Source organism: Poecilia formosa, unplaced genomic scaffold (assembly GCF_000485575.1).
Source record: "Poecilia formosa unplaced genomic scaffold, Poecilia_formosa-5.1.2 Scaffold375, whole genome shotgun sequence".
In the NCBI taxonomy this organism is placed as follows: Eukaryota; Metazoa; Chordata; class Actinopteri; order Cyprinodontiformes; family Poeciliidae; genus Poecilia; species Poecilia formosa.
Window position 1 is genome coordinate 419,941 of NW_006800314.1, and position 10,920 is coordinate 430,860.

General features: G+C 43.4%; 1 protein-coding gene across 1 annotated transcript; it reads right to left on the reverse strand.

The window, feature by feature from the left end:
- Positions 1 to 898: 898 nt before the first annotated feature.
- Positions 899 to 10,682, reverse strand: samd1b (sterile alpha motif domain containing 1b). The gene is made up of 7 exons (XM_007575361.2): positions 9,424 to 10,682; positions 6,498 to 6,738; positions 5,881 to 5,996; positions 4,768 to 4,816; positions 4,567 to 4,678; positions 3,230 to 3,344; positions 899 to 3,125 (listed from the first exon to the last, which is right to left on the reverse strand). The coding sequence occupies exons 1-7, from the start codon at positions 10,552 to 10,554 to the stop codon at positions 2,946 to 2,948; spliced, it is 1,944 nt and encodes a 647-aa protein (XP_007575423.1). The 5' UTR covers positions 10,555 to 10,682; the 3' UTR covers positions 899 to 2,945.
- Between the last annotated feature and the right edge of the window lie 238 nt (positions 10,683 to 10,920).

Below are 10,920 nucleotides of genomic sequence, written 5' to 3' on the forward strand. Positions count from 1 at the left end.
ATCGGGCTGGGATTTTATGCAGTAGCAATTCAGCCCTTTGATAGCACCGAGCTTAACAGACAGAGTTAACCGTTGTATTTATGTAAATTAAAAAAATGGCCACCCAATTACATTGACAGTTCAGAAGAGGATAGTATGAATGAGAGAAGCAGGTGGGAGAATCTGTTTGCAGCTGTTCTTCATGACCTTAACAAACTTGGACTTTATAGAAGAGTGGCAAAAAGAATCCATAGCTGAAAGAAAGTCAAAGAAGGCGATGATAAGAGACCAAAAGTTTGACATTCAGCCTAAAGGCTAACTGCCAGCAACAGCAAAAAAATAAAAATAAAAAATCACAGAACACCGCGGCGGACTGGCGACCTGTCCAGAGTGCAGCTCACCTCTCGCCCGTTGACCGCTGGAGATATTCACCAGCGCCTCCCCAATGGGATGAGAGTGTAAGAGAATGGATGGAAGGAAATCACAGAACCCTGCACATCAACCTGAGTGCAGCATCCAGGGACAGGGAGGTTGGTTGGAGTTGATGGGTTTACTTAGATTGGGGGAGTGAAATAGTATAGAAATGCAGAGAAAACTGATCAGATTTTTAACAGTGAAAACCACGTCTGATATTTCTTCCAGAACAGATTTGCTCTCCTTTGTGTTGTTTTCAGTCACATAAAATCCCAAAAGCATGCGGTCGTACTGTGACAAAATGTGAAAATGATGCGTGAATAAATCTGCAAGGCACTGGGCACACAACTTCTACAAACAGCATATGTTTTGTATGTTTTGCATTAATTTTTTTTTTGCTTTTATTTACTAAAATTGTTCTGTAACAAGTAACAAATGACAGGAAAATCAACCATTTTCTACAGTCTGAAACGCGGCTGTTCTCTCCAGATGGGTTCCTCTCATGAAAAAAGGGATGAAGTGACAGAAAACATTTTGATAACGAAACATAACATTAACAAATAAAGCAAGAGGTAGAGAAAGTGCAAAAGCACAAACAGAAACACGTCTCAGGAGAAATTATTGCCAAAACAAACCAATGTGTAAAAAGAAAAAAACGAGTAAAGCAAGAAAACTTAGAACGGTGCTGAGGAAATGTGTTATCTACTCCTATGACGTCACCAAGAGTGTAAAAACGCATTTTAATATTTGATTGCCTCACTGATATTCTATTGTTCAATGAGGATTTTACAATGCAAATATGTGTTCAGTACTCTGCTGGTTTTGGTTAATTTTCCATTACTTTTTTATGGACCAGAGATAATTTAAATGAGGTCAGACCACACCTATTATTTGACTTACTTTAATTGACATGTAAATTGATTGCTGTTCTCTGTAGGCTAACTTATAAATGTCCATCCTGTTTAAATGCCAGCAATCAGAGTCCAGTTAGAAGAATCTCACACTAACATACTGTTTTTTTTATTTTTTTTATTTTTTTTTAGCCAAAATAAACAAAAACAACTAAATAAATGTGGGTTGGACGTGTAACCCAGACAAATGCAAAAATCTTCCGTTGTGACGCTTTCAGGGAACCGACCGGCGAAGACAAAGGATTGTGCCGAACATGAGCAGACTTCAGCTCGTTAGCTACTGCCGGATCGCCGTTTTCTTTGCTACATAAAGAGTTTTGCATGCATGTAAAGTCAAAATATTAGACAAACAGAAAATATTGTCTGAGTCCATGAAAATGGATTTTTCTGGAGTGGTTTGCTGCTGCAGAGACTTTGCGTTATTGCTCTTGATCCCTTAGATAAGTCCAAATCCAGTTCTGGAGGAAATGTGGCTTAATTACCTCTGCAACCAGTTCTGCAAAGGCTTAATAAAGACTCATTTGTTTAAATGAAATGTTTAGCCAGGTGAGCATTTAAGACATGCAGAACATTGACATTTGAGGACTGGAACTGGACAGCACTGCTTCATGGAAATTATTCAGGTCTGATGATTTGTTTATAAAACCAGTTCAATCTGTTTTGGATTAAACTTTTACACTTGGAAATCAAGCTTTAGTTCCTGCAGTTCTGTGCTGGAGCTACATTTAATAAACTGCAGGTTTTGGTATTTTTTAGTGTTTAGTTTTAAAATGTCTAATGGGTTTTTTCAGTGAGCTGTCACAACAGCATACACTTAAAAAACAGAAAAACAATCAGTTTGAAGCTGTTTTTTCCTCCTTTTTTGCAGACAGAAACTTAATTTAGATCCTAATCATAAATCAAAGTTATGTAAAGTAAAGAGTAAATTTGCAAAAACTATTCCCTGACGTCAGAATCCAAAAGGCCCAATCGACTGGAACAAATTCTATCCGATCACTTTATGGACCTTTAGTTTCCAGCTGTTCATGTGACGCTTTAGGCTGCAGATGAAAAACATCAGCCCTCAAATAATAACCTTTAAAAAAAAAACTGAAGAGAAAACACCGGCTGGTTGTGCTGATGAGTTCTGGGTCGACATAAACACAAATTATGTAACCGTGACGCTTCGGTCCAGATTCAGGGTGTGTAAAAAAAAAAAAATCTGCTTCTATCTAAGCTGCTATTTGTTTTCCACTACTTTTCTTCCATATGAAGAAGAATCAAACCTACAAGCATGAAGCTGTCCTACCACAGAGCTAAAATTTAAACGTAACATGGATTCTGAGGCGATGTGCACAAAAACACAAACTATCTTACACAGATTAATTGAAACAAAAAAGTGCTGAAATTTTTTTAAAATAAAATAAAATGCCTTTTTGTGTCTGATTTACTCATATGAAAATGTTCTGATATTCTACCTTGTTTTTGGGCCATCATTTGTGCTCCGTTCAGTAGAAAAATCCTCCTAGAAAATCCTGTGAAATTCCTACACAGACAAAACAAAAGCTGAGCCGTGTTTGCTTGATGCTTTTCTCAAAGCTTATATTACCTAATGTAAAGACATGCATTTTCTTTCTTTACTACTTGAGCTATATGTAGATATTAACATAACAGTCTGAGTGTATTTTTTGCGTCTTCGCAGCAGTCATTGTCCTCAAAGTGTGTTTTCTGCAGAACCTTGATGTGACGCTCGTAGATCTTGAGGGCGGGTCCGAGTTTGATCGACAGGCCGGTCAAAACGTCGTTGCGTTGCATGAGGAGGAGAGACTTCCCGTCGATTTCCTGTGGAACAGAGCAAAGCAGAGAGTGTGTAGCAGGCCCGTGGAGTCTGCAACAATTCAACAGACGCAGTCTGTGGCGCCCACTAGTGGCAGAAACAGTCTCACCTGGGTCCTGAAGGCCGCAGCCTGCTCAGGGAAACCCACAGCTGTGAAATAACTGACCACGTCAGACACGGTCCAGTCCACCGGACTTACTCTGGTGCTGCCAAACTTCATGTGCCTTTGGGTAAAAAACAAACAAACAAACAAACAAACAGAAAAATCAAGTTGGACTTTTATAAAACTCACTGGGTAGAGAGAAATCATGAACCACAGGGGATTTTAAAAGTGGGATTAAAAGCAACATTAAAAGGAGATTTCCATGGCTAATGTGACACATACTGTAAACAATTCAGTTGAAAAACTACTAAATATGTTGGGTGGGAGCGGGGCATGAAAAATATCAGATAACCCAGTGGTCACACCTTTGTTGAAGAAACTTCATATTTATTTTCAGCAGTCAGTCTTCCTTCAGTCGGCCATCAGTTTCAGTGAATATAGCGAACGGTATAAAGTTCAGCCATCATAGTAGAAACTTTCTGATATTTTAGCTAAAGCCACGGTTTTAAAATGATTTCAATGTACAAAGGTATAAGTCAGGAGAAGGGTGCAAAATAGAGACGGTCCTTGTCAAACTGTTCAATCTGCAGTGTTCAATCCTCGGTGCAGCATTCAACACTGATATTCTAATCGGACAGAACTGGATTGGACCTTCTGGTCCAGTACTTGACTGGATCAAATCTTACCTAAACAGGGACTTTTTCGTGTCAGTCGGTAACTTCTCAGCGGAACGGACAAAAATCACATATGGGGCCCCCCTTCGGTTCCATCCTGGGACCCTTCTTATTTAATATCTACATGCTCCCACTTACTCAGATTACAACATGTCATAAATTAAGGTACCATAATCATAAAGAGGACACACACAGCTCTACGTTACAACACCAGGTAACTATGAAGCCATTTGAGTGCTGAACAAATCAACGTGTGGATGTGCCACAACTTGATCAGAAACAGAAAAGAAACTGAAGATATTATCTTTGGACCCAAAGAAGAAGAACCTAGAGTCAGCACGCGTCTTATTAAAACTAGAAACCAGCGATCAGGCCCGAAACCCGGGTGTAGTGATGGACTCTGACCTGAACATTCTGAGTCACATAAAGACAGTTACAAAGTCGGCCTTCTATCACCCGAAGAACATTTCCAGGATTAGCAAACTATTGTCTCAGCAAAACCTAGAAAAACTCGTTTTACGTGTGGATGGAAGTAAGTTTTGATCCAAAACGTTTGATTGTCACTTTCCAGAATTCAGAGCTATATCTGACAGAAAATCTGTGTGGTCAGCAGGACGAAGGCTGTGGACGTAAGATACCGTTTTCATCTACGAACGGCTGTTTACTCACCCTCCGCTGCTGTCGTTAGCGCCTCGTTCCTCGGGGAGGCTGGAGTCCCTCGGGGAGGCGGTGGGAGTGAGCATGCAGGACGAAGCACCGATCTCTGTTTTATACTCCAAGTCTACCGGGGAAATTTTGGGACAAGTGTTATTCACACCAATATGCACAGGTAACACTCAGGTAGTGAGATATCGGAGAGGGGAAGCTTACTGCGAAAGCTCGAGGTGGTGAGGTTTATTTCATTGTGGTGTGTGTAGCCCTGTGTGTGGAGGAAAAACAAGTCAAACAGAATCCAAGGAGAAAGCGAGCATCCAGAGCGATACAACCTTCCTCTGAAACAAAGGACAACAGGAGGTGGCTGCATGATGACACAACTGCAGCGGCACATTAAGACCATCTGCTGTAGGCGTGTGAATGATGATGTGTTGGCCATGAAGCGCCGGGATGGGGGAGCCCAGTTTGCCAAGGTTGATGAGTCACCCCTCAGTCAAGCGCTGGAGTGCGCCCGAATTAAACTGTTTACTTTAAAACACATATGAAACTCTCTTCTACTGGCAGGTGAAAATACAACCGGACTCACTGACAGGTTAGCTATTAGGTGTTTTTACCCTCGTTCCAACTGACTCAACTCCCCCAAATCACCTAAAATCTCCTCGACTCCTCAAATAGGGAAACTCAACGCCTAGAGTGTCACTTTATTCTGGCGTGTTAAAACAAACAAAATGAGGAAAACACTTTCTTGTGAGATGGGTGTGTGAGCCTACGGTGCGGTGCGAAAGTATTCATACCTACTGCACTTGTCCACATTTTGACAACAGACTTCGATTGGCTTTTTTAAGATTTCACGTTAAAGACCAACACTTAGAGCTTAGCTGCTGTGAAATGCAAACAAAACGTTGTTTTCCATCTGTTCCTAATTCTGAAAGGTGAGTCACGTCATGGAAATCAGCCGCTGGTATTCTGAAAACGTCTAATTAAAATGCATTGCAGCTGGAGGTCATCTGATTTGTAAATAAGAGTAAAGCTGCATTTAATTTCATCTCAGTGTAAATAGTTCATTTACGGCTTGTGAAAATGAAATATTTGGCCTGTAAGCAAAACGATTCGTAACTTCACTCAACTATGCAGGACTCTGGCCCTCTAGGAACGCAGTTTGAGACCACCAAGCCAGAACTATCCGGTGCCAGATACTTACAGCATCAACCTGAACACTAAATGACATTTGTTTGATTAAAATCGGAAGCTAAGCCACCTTGTTTTCATAAAACAAAATCTGCCGGCGATGGAGGTGAACCGGACGGATGTTTGCCTGGACGGACTCACCAGGTGATCTGAGGAGAAAGCTCCCTCCTCAGAGCAGGCATCGTTACACTCAGACCACGAGGCTCCGTCGGCAAGTGGAGACCGGGACTCTGGAGGAAAATCAAGCTCACACATCCCTGAAAGGCGACACAGGCAGACAGAATATGGATTTAAAGTATCTATTCTGCTCACTCTTCAAAAAAAAAAAATAGATGAAATTTGATACAAATTTAAATATTAAAGAATATTTGTTTTAATTTGAGCTTTTTCACATTTTTGCCCCGTTATAGCTACATGAATGTATTTTAGAATAGTGCATAATTTGCAGCGGTTAATTAAAATGAGAAACAATTTTATAAAAATTAATCAGAAAAGCAGCCAACATATGCATTCCCAGCTCAGATGGGATAATCAGTGAATCAGAAAACTATTAGCTAAATTTGCCCTTCATAGAAAAGTGTCAGGAATGAAGACAGAGATCTTATTCACAGTTATGCACTATTTCTATTAGGCAATCGCCTGAAATCCCAACAGGTTTGTGGCAACATGTGAACATTTTCCAGTACGAATACTCTTTTTTCAAAGTTTAAGACATTTGATAATGTGAAAGGAACGCGAACTGATAGCAGAACACGGACCTTTTCCATCCTCCCTCTGAGGGCTCTCCTCTTTCAGCTCCCTCTGAAAGCCCGCATCTTCTCCGCTTTTCTCAGCAAGTCCAGCTTCGGTTGTCATGGCTACCGGGGAAAGTCCTCCATCCTCATCAGAACTCCTGGGATCATCATCATTGTCTTTCTCTTCCTCCTCTCCTCCCTGACCCTCCTCTTCCTTCTCGCCGGTTTCCATGGGCTCGCTCTCCGGACGGGCTGGAGGTGGGGACTGTAGAGACAAAGTGAACATGTCCTCTCTCTCTTAATTTGTTTTTTAAATTGAAAGAGATAAAGTCGGGGGGGAAACAGACACATAGCCTATCAGAAATAACGAGCCGCCCACTGTAGTCTAGTCAAGTTTTCGCCTACGGGGAGAAAGAAGAAGCGGGGAGCAGAGTGCGCTGTGAGGGACCATAGAAAGATTTTAATGAGGCACCGAGGGGAGGAGGGAAAAAAAAAACACACCAATAAAGTCGATGCCGAGTCCCTCCGCCGGGCTCAATGCGCGGCAGCGGCACGGCTCAAGTTTTTCTTTTCTTTTTTTCCCCCTCACAGTCGCCGCCTGCCGCGCGGCCTTGCCCGGCCGCGAGGCGCGCTCCTTTCCACACAAACTTCCAACAAAGGGAAACCAGAAGGACGGGGTGCCGGACGCCATCTGGACGCGGCCTGAGAGCGCGGGACGGCGGTCAGCGCGCAGCGAGGCGGGCGGCGCTCCTCGCGCTGCTTGTCCTGGGAGCCGCCCGCTCGTCTGCGCGTGCAGCCCGCACAACAATGAAGCTAGCATCTGATTCGATGATCCACTAAAGGGCTATTCCGCTGCATTTCATGACTCTGAGCTGCCACGATAGGCTCTAGTTTACTTAGTTTGGATCAATATTAGATTCTTTTTCTTCTTTTGCTCTTTCCTTTGGTTTGTTATTTTGTTTGCATTTCCTTTTAATTCCTGTAAAGCACGTCGTATTGCCTTGTTGATGTATAAATATATAAATAAAATTATCTTTACCTTAGCTGAGAATTCAAAAACACTTAAAATGGCCAACCTTGAGTTGGATTGTTCTTTGCACCCTGCTGCTTATTGCCAAAAACAGTTTACTGTTTACGAAAAACACAGAGGGTTAGCAAAAACGTGTCTTTTTTTTCTTCTTCTTCTCCACTAGACCAGTCAAGATCGAGATTATGCTGTGCTTATTATTCCAGGTTTATCGTTTAGAAAACTTTTAGTCAATTTGTGTGATGTTAAAAGAAAAGGGGGAAAAATGCTATTTTAAAACTTTGTTGGGTTTAAGACTATTTTACAGCAGTTCCACCTTTAAACCTACACACCTAGACAAACAGATTATGTAAAACAGAATAAAATTTTAAAACTTTTTTTTCAACATATGCAAAAACTGAAAAAAAAACAATAATTAAAGCTGTGTAGTTGCTTGACACAATTTAAAACTGCATTCATTTCAAAATCTATAACACAAAGGAAACACTTAGAGGAAAACATGCTCTGACAGACCTCAGGAAATACAATGTGAACACAGCGCTCCCATTATGAAGCATAGTGGTGGTAGTATTGTGATGTGGGGATGCATGGAGCTAGTTAAAATGAAATCCAAGTTGTAAACCCTCTCTTTAATTAAACTGAAAAATCGGCATTTCAAGGCTTTTCTGGCTTCCTCACATGGGGCTTAAAACACATTGTTTAGCATCTTGCTAAACAATGAGCAAGAAATGCAGGGGATGATACATAAAGGTCAAAGGTGATTTGGAAAGCTTTTGTTTAGATTGAAACCAATTTACACGAGACACATCTTAAAAACTGCTCCACTTATAGACAGGCTAAACCCATCTACAACTTTAATAAGTTCTTCTTTATTATTTTTAATGTAGGAAATTTGTTCAAGTTCAGCCAGTGCTCTTTTTAAAGATGGACAAAATATTAAGTGATGCAAAAAGAAACGATGAATTCACAAATAAATAGCATTTGCATAATCTGCCTTCAGTGTATTTGGATAAATTAGATGCAGCCTTCTTTTTTTAACACAACTTTAGTCTGTCTTGCCTCAAAAAGTCAATTTTTTTTGTTCTTTTTGTCCTTTTTTTTTTTTTTTACTTTTTAATAATTGCAAACAAACAAACAAACAAAAAAATATTCACTAATGTCCAAAGCCCAGCAATCCCCTCAAAAGCTCATTTTGTTTCAGTTTAAACCCTTTTGTAATGTTCAACTTCTATTTGAAATAGTTAAAGGATTCATGTAGCCCAAGTTGTTTTCTATAATTTGATATTACTGTAGAATCATCCTGTCTAGGTTTGACCTACATCTAACAGGTCATGTTTTTAAGATGTTCCTCTTACGCCAGGAATCCACCTATCGTCGCATTTTTTTTTTTGTTTAGATTTTCACAAGTTAAAAGACTCACAAACCGCGTTTTAAGGGAAACATACTGAGCATGAAAACATTCCAAGTATTTTAGCTCCAAGTTGTTGAATACAGGGGAATAGGCTTTTAGTAGAGCACTGAATCGGACGCCAACTTCAGCGTCGTGCAGCCCGCACCTTTTGTGCAGAAAGCCGACACACACGCACATGATCCGGCAGATGCAGCGCAAATAAAAGAGAGAGAGAGAGAGAGAGAGAGAGAGAGAGAGAGAGAGAGAGAAGAAAAGACGCATCGAAGTAACAATGAACCGAGACTGAGAAAAAAATAATCCCAACTGGGAAGAACAATGTAATAAAAACAGGCTTACTTGAACAGTAATGTAATTATTTATCAACCTATAAGCCCGGCGCGCCTCGGTGCCACGCGTGCTGTTTTAAAAACACCGATCATTAATTTATGAGCGAAGCCCATCGAGGCAGATCCACACAGTTCGCTTCGTGGCGACAGACGGGACAGACGTGTCAGAAATAATAAGTTGCCCACCTTTTTCGCTGCGCGCTTGTCCTGCAGTGCGCTTCTCGCAAGTCTGTCGGCGGACGAATCACTCGGCTCGGGCTCGTCCGGCTCCATCCCCCGCAGAGGAAGAGTGATGTTCCCGCAGCGCGTCCTGCGCAGCCTGCCCCTCTCCACCTCTCTCTCCATCACCACTTTGACTTTGCCTCGGGTCAGCTTCTCCTCCGACAGCCGCTCTTGGCTGCTCAGGTAGCCCAGGATCTCCTTCAAGCCCAGCGGCTTCACGTGGCCTCGGGTCGCGGCGGCGGAGCCCCCACCACATCCTCCTCCACCTCCTGCTGCTCGGAGGGGCTTCTCGGACAGAGCTGCCAGTTCGCGCAGCTCGGAGTTGGCGTGGCGGTGCGCTGCTTTGGTGCTTCCTCCTCCGAGTCGAAGTTTGGGCTGGCCAGACTCGGTCTGCCTCTGTGTCTGGGCTTGGCTGTCGCTCCCGCAGTAAGTTTGGCTTCGGGTGTCAGCTCCAGACAGACTGGGCTTCTTTCCTCCGCCGGACGGAACATCCTCACTCCGGTCTCCGGTGCCCGCGCCGCGGCTGACTCCGAGAGGCAGGCAGCCCCCCGCTCCCTGCTGTCCTAATCCCTTGTCTCTCGGTGCACTTGCTTTCTCCTCTTCACAGCCGCTCCCGACAGCGCAGCTCGTTGTTGCGCCACAACTGAGGCACCCGTTTCCGCTACCCGGGCTGGAGGCAGGCTGGAGCTTTTTGTTTCGACTGCCGACTGATGTTTCGGCGCGGGGATCCGGCTCCGTCTCGCCCTCCTCCGGGTCGGTGAAGCTGTGCGCGCTGTCGCCGTTGTTGTTGTTCGGATGATCGGGTTTGGTCCGCTCCCTCGGTGCATCCGCGCCGCCGCCGAACTCGCTCCGTTTTCTGCTTTTCCTCTGCACCTTGGCCGCGTTTCGGTACGATATCGATCCCTTGTAGCTAACTTTGAGCACCGTCTGCTCCTGGATGAGTTTTTCCAGCTCCGTCCTGGTTCGGTCTGGGTCTGACCCGTGTCGCCTCCGGACCATTCGACAAATCCTTTCCAGATCCGGACGGGCTTTCCTCGAACGGAGAGAGTCGATAGTTTCCAGGATCCACTCTCGGTACTTGTTGGGCTCGGACATCGTCTCTCCTTTGTGGGTGCGGACGGGGCTCGGCCCGAAAGTGCGTCTTCTTGTTTCACCGGTGACGCTGTGTCAGAGCTGGGAAGCCAAAGTGCGGCGGTACCCCCCACACCCCTTTCTGGCTGGAGAACTGAGGACGGAAGTCTATGGCAAGCCGTTGCTGTACATATTCCGTATCTTTGACGAAGAATAGAATAGACTTCATCTTTATTGCCTCAAAGTGGGGAAATTCAGGTGTACCTGTCACGGCAACAAATTTTGCGGGACGATCAATTGTCCCAGAGGTCATTGCGATAAACGATAATATTGTTNACCCATGTCATGCTATGGCATGTTAGCCAAATAATAAACCGATTTCCTTCCCCC

Bases quoted from the DNA above. Each gene is read 5' to 3' on its own strand.
- samd1b (XM_007575361.2), bottom strand. From the start codon at position 10,554: ATGTCCGAGCCCAACAAGTACCGAGAGTGGATCCTGGAAACTATCGAC. The intron at 4,817-5,880 runs GTGAGTCCGTCC...CTCCACACACAG, and splicing joins CTTTCTCCTCAGATCACCTG to GGCTACACACACCACAATGA. The intron at 3,345-4,566 runs GTGAGTAAACAG...TTTTACCCAAAG, and splicing joins GCTAACGACAGCAGCGGAGG to GCACATGAAGTTTGGCAGCA.